At 41.3% G+C, this 22,072-nt stretch overlaps 1 protein-coding gene across 1 annotated transcript in view; it reads left to right on the top strand.

The window, feature by feature from the left end:
* The window catches only part of LOC122813016 (actin-related protein 2/3 complex subunit 1A-B-like), a 494,459-nt gene extending 472,654 nt beyond the window's left edge, over positions 1-21,805 (top strand). Inside the window, exon 10 of the mRNA XM_044085122.1 lies at positions 21,073-21,805. Coding sequence (XP_043941057.1) covers positions 21,073-21,084 — 12 coding nt within the window. The 3' untranslated portion in view covers positions 21,085-21,805. The remainder of the gene's footprint in view (positions 1-21,072) is intronic.
* The last annotated feature ends 267 nt before the right edge of the window (positions 21,806-22,072 follow it).

Below are 22,072 nucleotides of genomic sequence, written 5' to 3'. Positions count from 1 at the left end.
TTCAGACCTTCTCCAGACCTGGATATTGTTTGGTGTGAGGAACTGCTGCCATCTTCCAACCTTACCCTATAGGCAAGACATATGGAAACCATGGAAGATTGTTGTGATATGTAGTACTTGCCAGAGATTCCTTCTACTCCTTCACTATTGCTGTAGGGCTCCTGGCAGCCTCCCTGAACAATTTTGATCATGTATTCTCTTAGAATTTGGTGGGATGTCCACTCCTTCACAATGTCACTGTAGCCCCATATTTTCACCACCTTTTGATGACTGTCTGCACTGTGTTCCATGGTATGTGCAATGCTGTGGAAATGTTTTGGTATCCTTCTCCAGGCTGATACATCTCAAACATTTGGTCCCTTAGCGGCTTCGCCAGCTCCATGCGAACCATGGCTGTTGCTGTAGCAGGCAACTGGGTATATGTTAGGATAATCCTGGTAGGATAGCTGACTGTTATTTGCTGTTAATCAAAGGGTCTCTGTAACTGATGGCAGGTGTGGTAGTGCTGTAGTTATATCGAAAGCTGCCTCAACACAGTAGATGTTTCAGCCTGTAAACATATATGCATCTAGGTTGTTGTACAATTATGTGTCATTATTGTTCCCCTAACAGATTTGTTTAATTTACAATTTAATTGTACAAGTTATAAGTCACATGAAAGGTTGGCTGGCAGTATTTTGAAATTGTCTGTTGTGCTCTCATTTTTGTATATCACAAATACCTGGCATTCTAACAGGTGTGTACACCATTTATATGCACTGTATACCACTAATTTATACAATATGACCCTAGTTATGGGCCTTTGTCCCCCCATTTTGTCAGTCTTTGTCCAGATGTCCTGCAATGACAGATTGTGAGGTATGCTACAGATGTGTGAGATCTCCTACAAATAGGCCCCTGTGATGACCACCGTGATGTAATGCAGTAAACACCACCACAAGTGAGCATGCAGATATTGCCAAATGCATTAACTTTAGCATGCCTGGGGTACTGGTGAGCCACAACAGGAAAATCCCATACTTACCGGCTTCAGACTGCTATCCCATGTGCAGACCAGAGGGACCTATGTAGTTGTGAGGGAGAGTTATTGCCAGCATATTCACATTAGGCATTGGTACAAGATGAATGCTACATTTCTGTACAGGTACAGTACACACTATAATATTACACAATTTTCTGTCCTTCACCATAGATGTGCACTTGTGTGCATTACTAAACCCCACCCACTAATCCATTTTGCACTGACATATGCATCTAGAGACTGTATAGAAGACAGTTTAAATGCTACCTCATTACATTGATGTGCACTTTGGCCTTACCTTGACGCTCCTCAGCAGGACTAAGACAAAATATATGTGTGTGAATGGGAGGGAGGTTAGAAGAATGGTGAGGATGCAGGGAGTACAGTTTGCAAATGTGGATAGGTATAAATACTTGGGAAAAACAGTTCAGAGTAATGGCGAGTGTGGGGGAGAGGTGAAGACGAGAGTACAGGCAGGATGTGGGTGGTGGAGAAGAGTGTCAGGAGTGATTTGTGATAGACAAGTACCATTAAGAGTGATAGGGAAGGTCTACAAGAGGGTAGTGAGACCAGCTATGGTATATGGATTGGAGACATTGGCATTGAAAAAAAGGCACAAGTCAGAGCTGGATGTAGCAGAGTTATTGATGTTAAGATTTGCACTGGGTGTGACGAGGGTGGACAGGATTAGGAATATGTATGTTAGGGGGTCAGCCAAGGTTGGACAGCTTGGGAACAAAGCCAGAGAGTGGCAGGATTATGTTGGTTTGGACATGTGATGAAGAGGTATGCTGATTATATTTGGGAAAGGATGAGGCTGCCAGGTATGAGGAAAAGAGGAAGGCCTGAGATAAGGTGTATGTATGGGGTGATAGCGGACATGCAGATGGTTGGTGTGACAGATCAAGATGCAGAGGACTGGAAGACATGGAGACAGATGATTTGCTGTGGTGACCACTAACTGTTACAGCCAAAAGAAAGAGAATGTGATGTTGTAATGTCAGTGTTCACAGGTTTACAATTATTTGTCAGACATAACACAACTCTTGATGACATAACTACAAATATGAGGCACACATATGGTTAGTGTGCATAACACTGGACAGTTGAATGCTTTGAGCTCAGTATATCACATGCAGTTCAACACACACAGTATTTCAGTATGCAAATACCCTGTATAGGTCCGTCACATGTCTGAGACAAACATGTATATCATATTTAAAAGAACTGTAAACTATCAAAAAGTTGTCCAAACACTTATAAATCCATAAAACATTTTGGATATGAAAGAAAATCACTTCACTTCATGTAGTAGCTTTGAAATCTTTTAATCCAGTAGCTGAAATATTTTAATCCAGCAGTAAAAAACGTCCACCAAGACAACAGTGTAAGAAACTTGAAATAAAGTTGAAATAAAATGAAACACTTGTATTTAAGCACTTTCGTTCATTGTCAAGTTAATTTTAAAGTTATTTAACAGTCGAACCTCTTCAGAAATACAAAGGTTATCAATGGAACACTGTATAAACTGAACTGTATATCATATTTGTATTCACAATTAACATATGGATATCTGCAGCATCACAGTTGCTGGCCTAGCAGTGTCACAGTCAGTATTGTGAAAGACACACTCCAGTAGTGATCATATGTGAGCAATCCTTTCCTGTGGTGACTCAGGGCCCTGAGCTGTGTTCTGTGTCACTGCAGACAGACACAGATGCTATGGCCATAGGTTCTGCTCAGCAATATATCAGTGCAGCATGTGTTGTTGAGACATAATATTGTTTGAACTTCCTATTTTCCAAGTTTACATACCCCACTACATTCCATTACATGCTTAATTGTTTGATATACCTGTGTTTTGTTTCCAATTCAGTTGGTATAATACATCAGTTTCAGTGTGTGTGCCTGTCTGTCTGTCTGTTTGTTTCTCTCTCTCTCTCTCTCTCTGAGACAGATATAGGATATACATCTATTTTGTATAGGCTGCAGCTTGCCTTTTGTAGGTAATGCTCATGAGCAGCTGATGGCCTGTGCACCAGTTGTAATCCCCCTATTGCTAATTGTATGTAGAACAGCTGTGGTATCATTCCCATACCCAATAACATGGAAACTCCTATAACTGAGTACTTCATGTGGGCATTGCCCCATTTCCTTGCCTGTGAGGAGGACTTCATGGAAATGTGTGACAAACAGCATCACAGAGGGTAGTTGGAAATACCTCTTACAACAAACACTGTGGAGGCAGCCCAACAAACTGGGGGAGAATGTTCCAGACATAGGGACAGAATGTAAGTATTGCTGTTATACAGTTGAAGTAATGCTAGCTTGACAGGATTGTGTGGATATGGCTACTCTGTGTAAATTTAAGTCTGATAGTATTATGTGGTTGACATAACTCTCAACTGTAGGGCTATCCACAGACTGGCCAGAGTTTGGTGTGTTACTCACACATTTTTGACCTTGGAAATTCAGTAGCATACTCTGAGGGTTTCAGTCAGTAAATGGTAACATCCATGTGTGTTTGTGACTTCATATCCCTCAGAGCAGATATATTACATCAACCCTGTTACACCAGCAACTTTCTCAGTGTATAACAGCACTATGTCAATAATGCCCCATGTTTGGGCCTCTGCCTCCCAAATATGTTAGACTTTGTCCAGATGTCATGCAGTGAAAGCTAGATCGGCATAATATATTATTATATAGTGACTTCATTCCTAATATCATCCCAGTGATGTATCAGACTGCCAGACATGTTATGTGTAGGAGGCCTTATATAGATATATATATATATATATATATATATATATATATATATATATATATATATATAAATATACAAAGCCTGGACATTCTGTGGGGCTCTATACAGTTGAGAGGACTTTGTATTTCTGGCAATTGTTGACAGACTGTCAGGACTGCATAGCAATGTATTGTGAATGTGTTATTTAGCCTGTGTAGGGAGGGGTTAGATGTAAGTGTTATGGGTCCTTTTCTATCTGATTTTGCATGCTGCTCCAGTTTCTGGTGCTCTATCAGCTGTATATGTTTGTGGGGGCAGACTGACACATGTCCCATAAAACAGTCAGGCATCAGACTACACTGTGAATTGGGCCAGTATATGTAGGGGTAGTGTGTGAGTGGCAAACATGCTGATGATTTTGTTTCACACAGTTTATATACTCAACTGTTCATGTGGCTTACCAGTATGTCACTTTGAATGTGGTGAGATTGGTTATGGGTATGCACTTTCACAGTGGTGTCTGTTTGTCAGTGCTGTTAAATCCCTGTAGTGCCAGATATATTTGCAATTACATGTGTATTCCCCCATAGAAAATTTGGGTTAGTGTTGTGTCAGTCTGCCTGTAGTTTAGACAGTGCTTGGTGACATGCCTAGCAGCTCAGTGTATTTTCCCTAGTGTGATGTTATGGCCGGATATTTATCAGATGTACTGTTGCCTGGCTCCCATATGTATTGTGTATTTCTGACACATCAGTGGGATGATGTGAAGATTTATGTCAGTAACTAGTAGGGAGTAATTTGGTTTTGGACTCGAGCTATTCCAGTCAATATATGTTACAACAGACAGGACAGTGTTACTGCATCAACTGTGTCACCTTATCTACTCCTTCACCTTAGCCAAAAAATGGAATGCTCTTCCCTCCACTCTTAGGACTTGCAATAACCTCAAAAACTTTAAAACTCTTCTTCATTCTCACCTTTACTCAAACAGGAAATGCAACTGTACTCTTCACCCTATACCTCTCAAGGTCTCCTCCACTTTTACTCCTGGCTAACCTCTCACCTAGCTAACCTTGCTCATTTGTATTATGTATAAATAACTATACTGTAAAATCTAGCCTCAAGGCCATTTGCCTGTCTTTTACACTGAAACAAAATTGTAATTCTTTGTTTCTTTATGAATGATACCTGTTTATTTGTCAGTAATGCCAAGTTTCTTAGTAATTATTCATGTAACTATGTATTGTTGGAGCTTTTCTCCCCGGGCCTCCACTGAAAATGGGCTCCCCAAGCCCAGTGGACCTCCCCGGTCATCAAACTGGAATAAATAAATTAAATAAATAAATAAATAAATGTTGCCAGTTCCATGGCTTTACCCCCCCCCCCCCTTTGTCAGGCCTGGTCCAGATTTGGTGCACTAAGGGATTCTGAGCATACCTCTCGACTGGCCAGATTGTTTCAGACTGTCCAGGTTTATTACTCATATTTCTGGTCTGTTCCACAGAATCATTATTTTCATTTCTGTCGTAAATCACTGTGATGATGTGAGGATTTCTAACAGTAAATGATGACATACATTTCAGTTTCGGAATTCACATCCTTCCGAAGATGTATACTGACACAAATCCTTTTACAGTAGCAACATTCTACATTTATAATTGCAGTATGTACATTATGTCCCTAGTCTTGGCCCATTGTACCCCCAATTATTGCACTAAGAGGTGGAGAGGTATGATGCTGGGTGTGACTCCACTACATGTTATGAGTATATATATATATATATATATATATATATATATATATATATATATATATATATATATATATATAATTTTACATTTGTTTACCAGGATAGTCCGACTGGATACATGTATAAATGTGGTTGTAGTGGTGGTGCTTGGGAATAGGGTAGGGGAGTGCAGTGAGCCTGATCTAGGCAAGGGCAAATAGAATGGGTTCCAGCCCCTTAGAGACAGTGCATTGCCAAAAACAATCAATGGAAATGACACCGCTAGAGTTTACACACAAGTGACTAAAGGTACGTAATAGTGTAAATGCAAAAGTAAATCTAAGACAACATAGTTTTAAAGGTAGTAGACTAAAAACAATAACTGTAGAAATGACACAATAGTAATGTAAAAAGCAGCTGTCAACAAAACTTCAGGGCATGAAAAGGGAAAAAAGCAAACTGATACAGAACTGCCTATACAGGTAAATAGGGAGATTAATAAATGCAGTAGCTGGAATGACCAATTAAGAAAGTGCCAGCTAGAATAGGGTATAGCTCATTAATTACAGAGGGGTTGAAAAAGTTAAGGTGCAGAGGGAAGTGGAGACTATTTTTGATTCTAGTTCTGAAAAACAGCCAGAAAAAAGCTTACCACTAAGTACTGTGCAAGCACAGAAGAGACATGAAACTTTGCAGTAGTGTAGAAAGTGTGTAGAGAAGGGGGCAGCTGCCCCTGGCAGTAGCTTAAAAAGGTATAATTCGCACAAAATAAATGAAGTAATTTTATTGTATTGTATTTTTGTTACCTTTACTAAGGTAAAATGTCATGCTTTCTTCCATCCTGGACTCCTGATTACTTTTTTCTCCTTTAGACATCATCTTATGTGGACATTTACCCATTCCTACATTTTTAACGGATGAACTTTCGGCACTGCCCCAAAGGCTTCTGATTGGGTGACAGGGCAGCAGAGGCAGGCAGAGAAATTAGTTATTGGGCTTTATCTTTGGCAACCACAGTGAGCGAAGTAACTGAACTGTTTAATTGTTCTTTAATCGCTAGCTTTTTTAAATTTTATTTCCAGAGATTGATTGTGTAATTGGTTAGCTACTAGTTACTTGGTGGCATTAATCTTTTATTATAGCAGTGCATCAAGTCAGTCAATATTTCTTATTTTATTCATAATTCTCTTTTTTTTCTTTTTACTGGACCATTGGGACCAAATGGGAGCCTGTTACTGTAGCTAGGATTTGAAGGTCCATGACCACCTGCTCTAAGTAAAGGTCTTATCCGTTGTCTAAAAAAGTAGAAAGCTTGGTGTTTGCTTCTTCGGTTCCATTTCTTTGCCATCCCTTTCTGCCCATTTGGTTTGTCACTATTGAAAGTGTAGATAGTATGCTGTCTTAAACTTCAAAGACACAGTTTGTTGTGGATTACAGAACCTAATGCCTTTAATGCCTCATTTCCAGCAGGGTTGGTGTACAACATCAAGGTTCATGTCATTGACCTTTGGAGTCGTTTTAAGTGAATGGCGGATTCTTGGAATTAATTAATTGTTTGTGGTAGATTTTGAAAGTGATAGGCTGTTGCAGTGGCAGGTGTACTCTTATTTTCATCTGTGGCATTCACCTGGTAAATTGTATTTTATCACCTCTGCAGTGACGTTTGGAGCAGAACTGCAAGCATTCTCGGTACTTTTCTGGCAACAATCATCACCAAACATAAACTGTTGTACTGTCACGGCGTCAATAACCTAGTAATTTTAACTAAAAATCCAATGTTCACTTTTAGAACAATTTTCAACATACTTATATTAGCGCATTAATAATAAAAAAAAAAAAAAAAAAGGACCCACTGAAATGACATCCTGGACAGGGTCTTAACTGTAATCGTGCAATAATCCAAACCATCTTCATTATTAGTAGGGTCATTCCTGGGTTGAGTACTTTATAGTTTCTTGGTATTTGGCTTGACCATCAAGCAGATAATTATCGATATAACAAATCACTTCATTAATAATTACTTAAGCAGTTGGTAGTTTCTTACATAAAACCTGCCTTTAGCCATGGAACACACTTGTGGAAAGAAATTCCTCCAAGGATGTACCTCATTAAAACCACAGTAGTTAGCAGACCAATTTTGCCTTGACCTCCCGCCTGCCATTTCATCTAAACTCGCAAAGAAGATGGCTAAGGGGTGAGTTTTGCTCTCATTTCTCCTCATCTACACTTCAATCGCCTTTGTTATGCATCAAAGATTGTAACAATACTAATTTCATGGGACTGCATGAACTTTAATCGTACTTTGACTTACGAATGGGGTCCATTCCCATCATGATATCATAAATCCCAAAGACTTACCCAAATTCCAAAAAAATGGGGTACCTAGCTTTTACTTGTCGGATCAACAGTAGGTACTGTCATGTCAGCAGAAGCACAGTCAGTGGCTAAATTGAAGGTTTTGCACAACTTTACATGGTTGTCAGGATACCTGCGATCAAGGGACTCTTAGCAATGTAGCATATAGTACCCCCCACTCCGCACTCCCCTTGCTATCAGCCTGTCATGCCCACAATCCATAACAAATGTAGACATAATCAGACACACTTTTAAAAATATTACTTTTAATTTCCAGAAATGAGTACAACAGAAAGAGCATTTTATGAAGTAAAAGTAATACACAATTCTAATTATGACTGCTGCCCTGTTAACGGAAAAGTACCACATTCTCTCTACTGATGGAGCACTAAACCACAAAAATGAGCTGCGGACACTTTTTGTAATCAAAATTAGTACACCCAATGCTGATATTATTTGCAGTAAACTTCATTTACATAGCTCACCTTTTGCCTGGTCTTCCATATAGTTTAGTAAGTTCTTCATAGGCGTGGCCTTTGTGGTGGTAGGGGCAGTAGTGGTAAATCGATGATGTTTATAGTCTACACAAGTCACTGATGTTACGTTGCAAAGTTCTTTTTCTTTACAGATTCTGCAAAGGTCTGCAGTTAATGTGGCAAATGAGCTTGGCAACAAAAAGGCATGACTGGTTTTATTGCTTTTGATTATACTACCCTGCAGTTTTGTTTTTGAGTTGATGTATTCATTTTCCAGAAATCTGATCACCTTTTTTTACTGAGTTTTGATCTGCTGAAGTGCAATGACTGATATTGTACTTTATATTCCAAAGGCAATGTTATTTTGTAATGTACAGTTTGATTATGACTGTGCACTGGTTAATGTGGCCAAAGTGAATGCAATGTAATGAATATAATGTGTGCAAATGAGAATCTCTCCTAGGTGTGCTTTCATAATACTGCATTCCATCTTTATGCCTTAGTGTATTGGCAGCAGTTATTGTCTGCTCTTTATGGTTTTCTCATATTTGTCTATGACAAAATATACTATGGTACCAATACCTACAACAAGTCTGTTAGTCCGAAACAGTCTATGAAATGTAAAGTTCTCCCTTGCATTCTGTGTTCTGTCTGGCTTATGAATGACTGTCATCTCTCTCTCATATCAGTTCTGACAGCTATCATTAACAAGCTTATTGCAGTTTTTGTTGTTGAATGATTCACAAAATAAACTCACTCTACTTTTCTTTCTCTGTTTTTTTTCTCTCCATGTCCTTCCTTTAAAACATTTTCATAATTTCAAAGGACAGGAATAAATTAGTATCTTAAGCAACTCTTGATACATGAGCAATATTCTGCCACACTTTTTTTAAAGTCACATTTTTTCCCTTTTTAGATGAAGCCCACAAACATCCATTCTCTATCAAATCATTGGTATTCACTAGAATATTGTACCAGTTTGCACATGTTGGCTTTCAGACTGTCAGGTACACACAATGACTTCATATGAACCCGCTCGGCTACTCAATACCGACGAGTCTCCTAATTCAGCTAAGCTGTACCCATTTTAAGGTCCCTCTTCAAAGACACATTTATAACTATGTACTACAGTGATTTTTGTCTGGCTGCTTTAAATACTGATGTGAAGTTGCTCAATCTCACCTTCATTCTTACTGATGGGTTTGGAGCCGATCGTCAGCTCCAAGAGCCAATTTGTAAAGCTCAAGATCTCAAACAGCTCAAGGCCAAAGCCCTATCCCACAAAGCACCACTACATTCCCCAGATCTAGTTTGCTGCTGCAACTGATCGTGTGTTATCTACAGCTCTTGGTCATTGGAGAGATAAGTTTACAATTTTCTTACAAAAATTTCCTTATAATTTCCACTTTTATTGGATAGTTAGGTCTTTACAGTATTGTGCTCAGTACGGGTCATCCATTTCTCATATTTATATCCTTGTTTTGATAGTTCTCTTTCTCTCTAGTTTTTGAGCTTGGCCCTGTTTATACAAAGTTAGCCGTTTGGCTTTATTGCTCTATCCCAAGCCGAGTTAGGCTTTTGCAATTTTCTGAAATTTTCTGTTTGTTAGCCAGTTAGGCTCTTGGCTGTTTTTTGTTTTCCTTAGCCTGTTAGGCTTTTTTCTAATACAGTATTAGGAGTTTCATAGCAGCTGCCTTTGTATACTTTTAGCCGGTTAGGCTCTGTTTTTCTTTAGACTTGTTGTACTTGGCTGTTTTACAATGTCTGAAAAGGCTAAATCAGTGTTCAAGAGATGCCCTAAATGTAGTCAGAAAATGTTGATTACTGATGGCCATTCTACATGTGTCTACTGCTTGGATGATGTACATTTACAGGAAGTTTGTTCCATTTGTCATGGGTTCAGCTCTAGAGTGTTAGCTGAAAGGAAGCGTAAGCTAGTGGAGCGGGGTTTGATTAAGTCTGCTTTTCAATCAGACTTGGATTCTGCTCCAAGTCAACCAAAACCTTCTTCTCCAGCCTCTTCATCTAGTTTGGCTCTGAAGGGCACTTCAGTTCCGAAAGCTTCTAAAAAGGCTACGGTCTCTGCTCCAGTGTCATCGGAACTGACCATTCAGGTTGCTGGTAGGAACCGGTCCCCAGTATTGGAAACTACCTATCTCCTATCTTGAGGTACCAGATTCTGGGTTCACCAACTTCATCTATGGTCTCCTCTTGGGCTTCCAGACTTTCAGACGTGAACCGAGTGGTGCAGAGAATCTTACAGGATCCGGCGGTTGCTAAAATTCTGTCAGCTTCGACTCTAGCAGCTTCGAAACCAACAATGTCCTCTCCTGTTGTTGCTGCTCCTCCTCTGACTCGAATCGAGACATCGGAGACAGAGGAGGCTATTCAGTCATTGGTGGAACCGTCGGTATCAACACTCACTTCTGACTTGTCGGTACCGACCACCCTGATATCCTCTGCTGTTGGTTCCAGGGTGGGGGAGTCGAACCAATACGTTGGTTCTGACTCTTCCTCTTGGGGCTTTGGCACAGATAGGTTTGGCTCCTACCTCGGGCTCAAAGCCAGCGGTTCTGATGCAGGATGAGTCTTCAGTGTCTTCGGACCCGGATGCTTCCTCGCATCAGAGTCATGGGGTTTTCGATGCCATGAGGAGGTCTTTGTCCCCCCGGACTTTCACAACCTCTGATATGGCCACCTCCTCCCGCAAGGCACCTGCTTCTTCTCCGCTACCACAGGTTTACTGTAAGCGTAGGGACCCAGAGCCTCAGGATGCCCTCTTGGAGGAACCCTGCTCTTCCAAGACCTCCCCAGAGATTCCCACTGAGGAGGTTCCTCAGAAGAGGTTATGTAACAGGAGACATCTAGATTCCCCTCAGGAATCCATCATGTCAGACACCGATTTGGAGGAATTGGAAGGTTCCCCAAGGTCCCTCTCTGGGATATTTCCTTCAGGGATATCCTTGAGATCCTAAAGCAAAGGGGAGACTGGGAGCCCCTAAACCCTACCGAGGATGAATCGGTGCTCCTGAAGGCTTTCGTGTCCCAACCCACCATCTCTTGGGTGTCTCCGCCCTTCGATGAGTTGATGGATCTTTTGTCTCGAAGGGTGTGGGTGTCACCAGATTCTATGGAGCCTGTTCCTAGAAGGCCCAACAAGTACATTTCAGCACCCCAGGATAAGTCCTTCTTATCCAAACCCATACCTGTTGATGCCATGGTGGTGGCAGCAGCCACTAAAAAAGAGATATCGGAGACTTCTCCATCTGTCCATCCTCCTAATAGAGAGTCTAGGATAATGGACAGATACAGGAAGTGCATGTTCAGTTCTACGACCTTTGCCCTTCGGTCATTGAACTACCTAACCCACTTCACAAGACTTCATAGAGATTTCCTCAAGGAGCTTGGAGATACTCTCCAGGGTGCAGTAGCCAACTCTGTGGCGGACAAGGTGATGTCTCAGCTTGCTACCCTCAACTCCATCGTAAATTCTTCCATGTGCCTCTTGCCTTACGCAGCTGATGGAATGAGTAGGGCTGTGGGTACAGGAATTGCTTTGCGAAGACATTCCTGGATGCGCTTATGTTCTTTTGCAGAACCTTTTAAGTCATCGTTTGTGAATGCCCCTTCAATGGTTCCTCCTTATTTGGACCAAAAGTTAAAGAGACCCTCACTAGATGTGAGCAAGACAGTAAGACTATCTGCCGTGGGAGTCTGTTTTTCTACCCCTACTAGACCTTATCCCAAAGGTCAATGGGGTGGGAAAATGTGGTTCTGTAAGACCCAAGGAGTCTTTCCAAACTCACAAGGTGAAGCCTCCTCCAGGGGCAGAGGGGGAGGCAATGGTGGAAGACAATGCCCACACGGCAGTGGGGGTCCTCAGAACCAGGGTGACAGGGATCAGTTCCTTGGGAAACCCTATCAGCACTCCTGAAAGGAAGCCTGACTGTCCTTCTCTGGAGGCAGTCAGGGGACGTTTGTCTTTGTACCTAGGTGCCTGGCTAAATATTTCAGAAGACCGATGGGTACAAAATGCTATACCCAGATGATATTCCATCCCCCTTCATTCACAGTCCAGACCAACAAAAGGAATCCCAGATGTTCCACCCAGTCTATGGGATGTGGCATCCATAGAGGTCCAGAAACTATTGCAAAAAAAGAGTCATCTAGCCAGTCCCAGCAGACCAGCAAGTATCTGGAACTTACTCAAGTTTCTTTTTGGTACTAAAGAACATAGGGGACTGGAGACTTATTCTGGACCTCGGTAGACTCAACAAATATGTGGCAAAGATGAAGTTCTGCATGGTCACGCTTCAGTCCATTCTCCCGTTCTTAGGGAAGGACATTTGGATGCGCTCTATAGATCTCCAGGAAGCATACTCCCATATCAAAATGATCAGGCCATCCAGGGATCATCTACGCTTCCGGCTGGGAGCCAGTCACTTCCAGTTTCGGGCCATGCTCTTTGGTCTCACTACAGCCCCCAGAATGTTCACCAAATGTATGGCAGTGGTCATGGCTCACTTGAGACATTCAGGAATCCAGGTGTTTCCTTACTTGGGTGACTGGCTCCTTACCGCCCCCACCAGGCATCAGCTTATTTGGGCAAGGGACGCTACCATAGATCTGCACTTACAGCTGGTTATTACGATAAATTCAGAAAAGTCTGCTTTATTGCCAATGCAGTGTTCAGTCATTATAGGAGCAGACTTAGACATGGTCAACATGTCCCAGAAGCTCCCTCCCGAAAGAATGATTATCCTTCAACAACAAATTGTGGATCTCCTGTCAAGACAAAAAGCACCAGCTTCACAGATTCTCAAACTGCTCAGCACTATGGCAGCAGTGATTATTGGAATACCCCTTGCGAGATTTCACATGCACATTCTTCAGTGGCTGCTATTCACACAGTGGACATTTCAGGACTTACCCATGAATCACCCAGTTCTGATTGCCAACTCTTGCAAGGATGACCTTCGGTGGTGGCTAAAGTCTGAGATGGTGACTATGGGCCATCCATTTGTTCTCTCCACTCCAGTTGCAACAGTAACCACAGACACCTCCCTGATCGGGTGGGGGGGGTCATTATCAGGGACGGACAGCCAAAGGGACTTGGCAGGCTCATGAGGCTCATTTGCGCATAAACGTCCTGAAGATGAGAGCGGTTCTGTTAGCGTTGCAGGCCTTTCAAGACTCTCTTCCCCTAGGTATGATTGCAATCCAGTCAGACAACATGTCTGTAGTCTGGTACATAAACAAACAAGGAGGAACCAAATCTTAACCCCTGTGTTGAGAGGCTCTAAGATTATGGAAATGGGCAGAGTCCACCCAGCGTTTTCTGATAGCAATGCACATTCCGGGGAAATCCAACATAATAGGGGACAAACTCAGCAGAGCTATTCTGCTACCTCACGAGTGATCTCTCAAGAATGAAATAGCAGAAATGATTTTCCGCAGATGGGGAAAGCCTTGCTGCGACGTTTTTCCACCCCCACAAACACCATATGCAGCAACTACTTTGCCCTAATCCTTCAACAGGGTCAAACCCCGAGGGACGCACTCATCCATGATTGGCCTCCGGGACTCCTATATGCCTTTCCTCCCTTTCCACTGAACCCCAAAGTATTGCAGAAAGCCATTTTTCTGGGCAGGACACATCTTAATTGCCCCATACTGGCCTCGTCAAATTTGGTTCCCTTTCCTGAAGCCTCATCTGCTAGAGGAGTCTTGGATCCTGGACCCAGTGCCAGATCTGTTGACCCACTCATCAGGAGCTCTTCATCCTTCTCTTCAGTCCATCAAACTGACAGCTTGGCTGCTCCAATTCCCAGAATAGCCAGGTTCCAAAATTTATCAGAAGAAGCGCGGCATATCCTATTGTCGTCTCACAAATCTTCAACTAGGAAACTTTACCTCAGTAAGTGGAAAAGGTTTTCCATCTGGGCACAACAGAATAACATTGACCTTTTCCTGTTGTCCATCTTGGAAATTTTGGAATTCCTAACAAAACTGTGCAATGAAGGAGCTGCAGAAGCAACCATTCGAGTCCAACTGGCCACTATTTCTAATTTTCATTGAGGTGCATCTGAAAATGGTTATTATGTCTCATAAGCTGGCTAAGGCTTTTTTGAAAGGTACGATGCACTTAAAATCACAGAACAGCTCTCTTACTACTCCCTGGAACTTATATCTAATCCTGTCCAAAATTATTCTTCCACCCTTTGAACCTGCCTCTTCTTGTGAGCTGAAGTATCTTTCTTGGAAGACCATTTTCTTGGTGGCTATTACATCAGCACGCAGAATTTTGGAATTGCAAGCCTTTTCTATTAAGCCACCTTACTTAATATTTCATAAAGATAGGGTTTCCCTTAGGATGAATCCATCCTTCCTATCAAAAGTATATTCAGAATTCACACTAAAATCAAACGATTGAATTACCTGTTTTCTTTCTCAATCATTCAAACCAGTTGGAATATATGCTTCACAAGCTTGACGTCCATCGACAACTTCGCTTCTATTTGGACAGGACAAAAGATCACAGAAGGGCTGATCAGCTGTTTGTCTCCTTCTCAGATTCTAAAAAAGGTGCACCTGTCTCCAAAACTACCTTGTCGAAATGGCTCTCTGATTATATATCCTTTATCTACAGTGAGGCGGGTATTGCATTACATAACAAAGTAAAGTGATCAGCAGTATGGTTTCATGCCAGGAAAGAGCACTACAGATGCAATGTTTGCTCTGAGAGTGTTATTGGAGAAATACAGAGAAGGTCAGAAGGAGTTGCATTGTGTCTTTGTAGACTTGGAGAAAGCATATGACAGGGTGCCTAGAGAAGAATTGTGGTATTGTATGAGGAAGTCGGGAGTGGCAGAGAAGTATGTAAGAGTGGTACAGGATATGTATGAGGATAGTGTGACAGTGGTGAGGACTGCAGTGGGAGTGACAGATCCATTTAAGGTGGAGGTGGGATTACATCAAGGATCAGCTCTGAGTCCTTTCTTATTTGCAGTGGTGATGGACAAGTTGACAGATGAGATCAGACAGGAGGCCCCATGGACTATGATGTTTGCAGATGACATTGTGATCTGTAGTGAGAGTAGGAATCAGGTTGAGGAGACTCTGGAGAGGTGGAGATATGCTCTAGAGAGCAGAGGAATGAAGGTCAGCAGGGCTAAGACAGAATATATGTGTGTAAATGAGAGGGAGGGTAGAGGAATGGTGAGGATGCAGGAGTAGAGTTGGTAAAGGTGGACGAGTTTAAGTACTTGGGATCAACAGTTCAGAGTAATGGTGAATGTGGAAGAGAGGTGAAGAAGAGAGTACAGGCAGGGTGGAATGGGTGGAGAAGAGTGTCAGGAGTGATTTGTGACAGACGGGTACCAGTAAGAGTGAAAGGGAAGGTCTACAAGAGGGTAGTGAGACCAGCTATGTTATATGGGTTGGAGACAGTGGCATTGACAAAAAGGCAGGAGTCAGAGCTGGATGTGGCAGAGTTAAAGATGTTAAGATTTGCACTCGGTGTGACTAGGATGGATAGTATTATGAATCAGTATATTAGAGGGTCAGCTCATGTTGGAGAGTTTGGAGACAAAGCAAGAGAGACGAGATTGCATTGGTTTGGACATGTGCTGAGGAGGGATGATGGGTATATTGGGAAAAAGATGCTAAGGATGGAGCTGCCAGGTAAGAGGAAAAGAGGAAGGTCTAAGATAAGGTTTATGGACGTGGTGAGAGAGGACATGCAGGCGGTTGGTGTGACAGAGCAAGATGCAGAGGATAGGAATAAATGGAAAGAGATGATCCGCTGTGGCGACCCCTAACGGGAAAAGCCGAAAGAAGATGATGATGAACAAAGTCAAAGCTTATTCTAAAAGAGCGGTTTCTACCTCTGCAGCCTTCTTGACCAGGTTACCTATTGATTCAATTTGTGCAGCTGCCACGTGGTCAAATCCACATACCTTTATATCTCATTACGAAGTGGACAAGGCCTCTAGGGACATAACTTAATTTGTGTCTGTTGTCCTGAAACAGGTACTCCCATGAGCCACCCAAGATTGTGGTGCTGGGGACGCTACCCATCAGTAAGAATGAAGGTGAGATTGAACAACTTCACATAAAGAAGTTATGTACTTACCATAACGTTCCATGTGAGTTGTTCTTCTCACCTTCATTATTATGACCACCCCCCCACCTACCCCCTTCCTATGTCTGGAAGTTTGAGAGGTACCATCTTGGTTTTGGTTTTCCTGAGGAGTTTCCTTTCACAGTGGACTGTATGATTTCCTTGAAATCTGGGGTAGATTTTACACTAGTTGGCAGCAAACAAGATCTGGGGAATGTAGTGGTGCATTGTGGGATAGGGCTTTGGCCTCGAGCTGTTTGAGACATCGAGCTTTGCAAACTGGCTCACTCAGAGCCGATGATCGGCTCCGAACCCATCAGTAATAATGAAGGCGAGAAGAACAACTCACATGGAACATTATGGTAAGTACATAACATTTTTTTCTGAGAAGAATATGTTTCACATTCTACATGGTTGATATATATAATTTTTTTTTTATTTTTGCTTTTGGTTTTAATTTGCTCATACTGCAGACATTGACAGTGCTGTCTCTGGAAGACAGCTTTGTGGTAAAATAGCAATTATACAGTGACCCCCCCCATTAATATTCCAAAACGTGCATGCTGATTGGCCAGCATGCCCATTGTAAATCCGACAATATACCAAAGGAAAAGGTCCGGTTGCCCAGACTTTTTTTACGTTTGTATATTGTCCAAGTTTTAATTTTTTTATTATTATTATTGTTCTCCCGACTCCGCAGATCTGAGAAAGACAGCTTAAAGGAAATAGAAGGAGAATCAGGTACATGTTAATGTGCTTGATTCCCCTTGTATTTTCTTCAAGTTGTCTTTCTCATATCTGAAGAGTCAGGATTGCAGCTCTCCTATCCCTAAATTGCCCCAAACTATTTTTTTTTTTTATTTAAAAAAAGGAAAAGGAACAAAATAGAGCAATGGAGATCTTTTCTTCATTGCTTGCTTTTTAAAGCACTGATGTACTGGGTATGCATGGGGACACAAGTCCCATATGCATGCCCAGTACATCAGAAATAGGAAGAGGATCTCTACGAGCCGTGGAAGGACAGCCAGGAGACATACAATGCCATTATTTAAGAAAAGTAATTATTTTTTTCTTAAATAATGTCATTGTATAATAGCAGTAACCCACTTCTGGGTGTGGATAATGCTGGATTTACCCACGGTTGTCTTGGTTTGGTCACTCGGGCTGCACCCTCGTGACCAAACCACACCAACCGTGGGTAAATCCAGCATTACCCACACCCAGGTGTGGTTATTGCTTAATGATTTTCAAATTTAAACTTGGAATACAGACGATAATGTCAAGGAAGCATAGCTGATAAAACTAAGAGTGAGAGAGAGAGAAACTCAGAGAGAAAGAGAGAGGTTGTGGGTGTTTACATGTGTCCACGTGGTGGGGGATGATATACAATTAGCTTATGCTGGAAAGGAGAACAGCTAAAAATGTAGCACTTGTTTTAGGATATGTTAAGCAAACAACTTCTGATTTAACTGGAAGCCATTTTATACAGATACGCAACTACTATAAAATAAACGGATCTCCCAGTGGTGATGGTGTAGAATTCTAGTCAGACAATCAGAGGAGGCCTCATGTGGAAACATTACCTGAACTTGTGTACCTAGTCACAAAATTATAAATATGGCTGTCAGCCCTTGGCATGATTTACAGTAACCCTTGGAAGTTCAAGGTTACTGAGTTTACAACCATTACATTTTTTTTTGCTGCTCGGGTAGCTGGGGGGGGGGGGGTGGTGGTGGCAAGAAAATGAAGGTCTCACCCCAGGCATTAAATGGCCTGGCTACACCTCAGAAATTTGGTACCATTTAGAACAGAGCATGACTATTATAACAGAATGAACAAGTAAATTCCCCTTACACTGAGTTTAAACTCAAGTCTGTAAGATTTTTCATGGCTGGCTGGCTGTTGTATTTACTCTGCTGTAGTCTTGAGGGGCAGTCCACAACTATCTGGTTAGTGCAATTGGCTTAGGGTGGACAGTTGGGAGCTAAGTCTTCAGCAACCTCAGTTGTACTATGTTACTTTATGTATGCATTTTACAATGTTCTTTGTACTTATATCTGTAATAACTGTTGAGCCTTTCTTGCTGGGCCCCCACTGAAAATGGGATCAATTCCACTTGGATTTTCCTGGTAAACAAAAATAAATAAATACATACATACACACATGTCTGCAAAAGCCTGTGGTCAGATTGTGGTACATTAAGTACAATGTAATTAAGTAAAAGTCAGTTTATGCAGCTCATAAACACTTTACCAATCACAGCTTCTCAATAACAGGTTATTAAGTTTATAGGCAGTTACATGTGATCAAGGAGACTGTTGAAGAGATTAGCTCAGTTTCTCAAGTGCCCCTGAGTGATGTCTGGTTAAGTGGCTTGCTCAGAGTCACACAGCAGGCAAATGAAGGCTGAAAGAGTCAAACTGTGGACTACAGTAAGCAGCTCATAGCCATAATCTTTTGTGCAAATTACCATATTTGGGAGTTACTATCAACCAATCCATAATGCAATTCCACTTTCCATAAATTCAAACAAAAACAGTATTTAGAGAAGCTTCCTGTCACTGTTTCACATCCCAGGATATTACATGATGACAACTGATACCCTCTCATCTCCTCTACAGCTCTTACTATCATACAGTGCCATACCAAGTGGCACTAATATAATAATCCGTACCCACCCACTCTGTCATGTCTCATGCAATTGCTCCCCAACTCCACTCTCCTCACCTTGCCCCCATTTCCCCCACTTGACTATTCCCTTCCTCACTCTCTCCTCCCTTTTACTTTACTCAAACCACAGTCCTTCCTTTTCCCTTTCTTTTTCTTGCTTCATCTAACACCTTTTGTATATCTTGTAAAGTAACTACACAATGATATTGACTGTCTGCACCTGATAATAATCATTTTGTTTCCTGTTCTGTGAACCTGCACTACATCTTCTATTTTGTTCTGCCCATAATATTTTTAGATTGTACTACTACTACTGTTTTAACTAGTGCTTGTTATATTTACTAGTCAGCCAGACTGAGACTACAAACAGTCCAGCTGGTCAATGTGCTCTATACCAGTTAACAATGAATGAATGAATAACTATATGAAGACAAACACAATCAGCTATTCAGTTTTTACATCTGTCAGAAACAGCAGACATCTCCATTCATCCAATATTGTCTTCTGTTGTTCACTCAATGCAGTATTTTACATGCTATTTTCCTGAAGTTTTCTATAGCAATAACCCATGCCTGGGTGTGGGTAATGCGGGATTTACCCATGGTTGGCGTGGTTTGGTCCCGAGGGCGAAGCCCGAGGGACCAAATAAAGACAACCGTGGGTAAATCCCGCATTACCCACACCCAGAAGTGGGTTATTGCTATTATACTATGACATTATTTAACAAAAGAAATAATTACTTTTCTTAAATAATGGCATTGTATAATGCCTCTTTGCTGCCCTTCCACAGCTGTCTGGTATCCGCGGCAGTTCTGATGTACTGTGCATGCCTACGCAGTACATCAGAGCTGTGGCCAAAAGCAACGGAGAAAGCAAGATCTCCATTGCTTTTTACTGTTTCGCTATGTTAAATGGGTTTAACATAGCGAGACAGCTTTAAAATAAGCAACGGAGATGTCCGTTGCTTATTTTAAAGCTGTCTCGCTATGTTAAACCCATTTAACATAGCAAAACAGTAAAAAGCAATGGAGATCTTGCTTTCCGTTGCTTATTTTAAAGCTGTCTCGCTATGTTAAATGGGTTTAACATAGCGAGACAGCTTAAAATTAGCAACGGAGATCTCCGTTGCTAATTTTAAAGCTGTCTCGCTATGTTAAACCCATTTAACATAGCAAGACAGGTTTAAAAAAAAAGCAACGGAGAAAGCAAGATCTCCGTTGCTTTTTTAAACCTGTGTCGCTATGTTAAACTCTTTTAACATAGCGAGACAGTGTTTTAAAAGAGACTTATACTAATGGAAAAAGTCCGGGCGACCGGACCTTTTTCCATTAGTATAAGTCAATTTACAATGTGCACGCTGGCCAATCAGCGTGCACGTTTTGGAATATTAATGGGGGGTCATGGTATAACAATGAATATACCATCAGGTTACAATGTAAAGAGGACTTAGTTTCTAATATGCCTCTGCGTTTCTAAATTCTTGCATGCTTTATGATTTAATGCAGACTGCCTGAAGCACTAGTCACAGAAGGGGTATGTAGATGCAGAGAGGACTGGAAGGTAGGACGAAAAAAAAACAGAAAGTAAAGTAAAAAGGTCAGATCACTGGCTAACATGGCAGTTTGTAGTCCATCACTGCCTCCACATCAAGCCACCACATAGACACAAGTCTCTCTGTTGATAATGCCCCTTCCAGGATCCCTTAAATGCAGTGTATATTCTACATGGCAACGGCCATGGACCTGCAGAGTCTTGCGTTGTAAGCTCTTTGAGAGACGTACCCAGGTTCTATGGGTCTTGAACTAACCAAGTAAGTGATAAAGTACTAAGTGACCTAAGTTTTGTATTTGTGGCTTTTATGTGAGTAAAAGTATCAGTGTTTCAAAGAATTTTCTAAGTAACAGAAAAAAGTAGGTAAACTGATCATTTCTTGTTCAATTTCTTCTCTTTTAGGTTCCAAAGTGAAATAATTAGTGAAAACAATGAATACTACAGCAAAACCAGCAGAATTTAAAATTTATTTTATTCAGCCTGGATAATTAACTTCCTGTAAGGCACTGATGTCCTCTTGTCAAGAATACATGGACACCCTGCAAAAATGTATTTTTATTTGTAATTACTGGACTATATTCTGTGCAAACTATACAGAATCTCTTTCAACTTTTTCTTGCAAAAGTCTATTTTTTTTATTCAGTGCTGTTTAGTAGATGATAAACATATACCTTGACCATTGCAATGCCATGTGTTTCAAAACTCATAACTGTTTCTGAGTTACAGTACATCAAGGGTTCACAGTTTATTAGTCACAGCCCTGCAAATCAATCTCAGTAACTCCTTTGGGTTACTGCAGTTATAGCTGTTTTGAATTACAGTTTCCCTTTGATTTACAAATACTGTACAGTATTACAGGTGCGTCAGATATGACTGTGTCTCTTTTTGGGCAACATATGATTAATGTAACTAAAACATCTAAATCTTCTGGAGATCACAAACTCAAAGTAACATCCCTGAGGTAATGCAAAATATAAAATCAATTGTCTTTTGCAGGGGGACAAGTTTTGTCAAAGATTGTATTGTATTGTTTTGTTACTTTATGATGCACCCTGGGCTGAGCCTGTAATTGGTCTTTGTTTGATGAGTATTCTAACTCGGAAAACAAAATAAAATAGAATAAATAAATAAAAACTCCCTCTGTACCATAATGTTTATGATGGTGAGCCCCACACCTCAATATATAGGTTCATAGGTGCATAGGTATGTACTAGGCTAATGGCCCTGGAGCCTTTACAAGCCTAGCCCATAGAAGTACCCTGGCATTGTGCCACCCAACGTTAGTTCCCAGTGCCTCTGTCAAGTAGAGCCACTGGAGTGATCCCCTGGTTGTGAGTTCTATTACCCATCCACTCATCAAGATTTCTCTTGAAGAGGGACAGCAAGGTGCTCTGCTTGACAT

The sequence above is a fragment of the Protopterus annectens genome, chromosome 10.part0 (genome assembly GCF_019279795.1).
Source record: "Protopterus annectens isolate FY-2018-M chromosome 10.part0, PAN1.0, whole genome shotgun sequence".
In the NCBI taxonomy this organism is placed as follows: domain Eukaryota; kingdom Metazoa; phylum Chordata; order Ceratodontiformes; family Protopteridae; genus Protopterus; species Protopterus annectens.
Note: the sequence above shows the minus strand (reverse complement) of the source record. Positions and strands in the feature narration are given on the sequence as shown.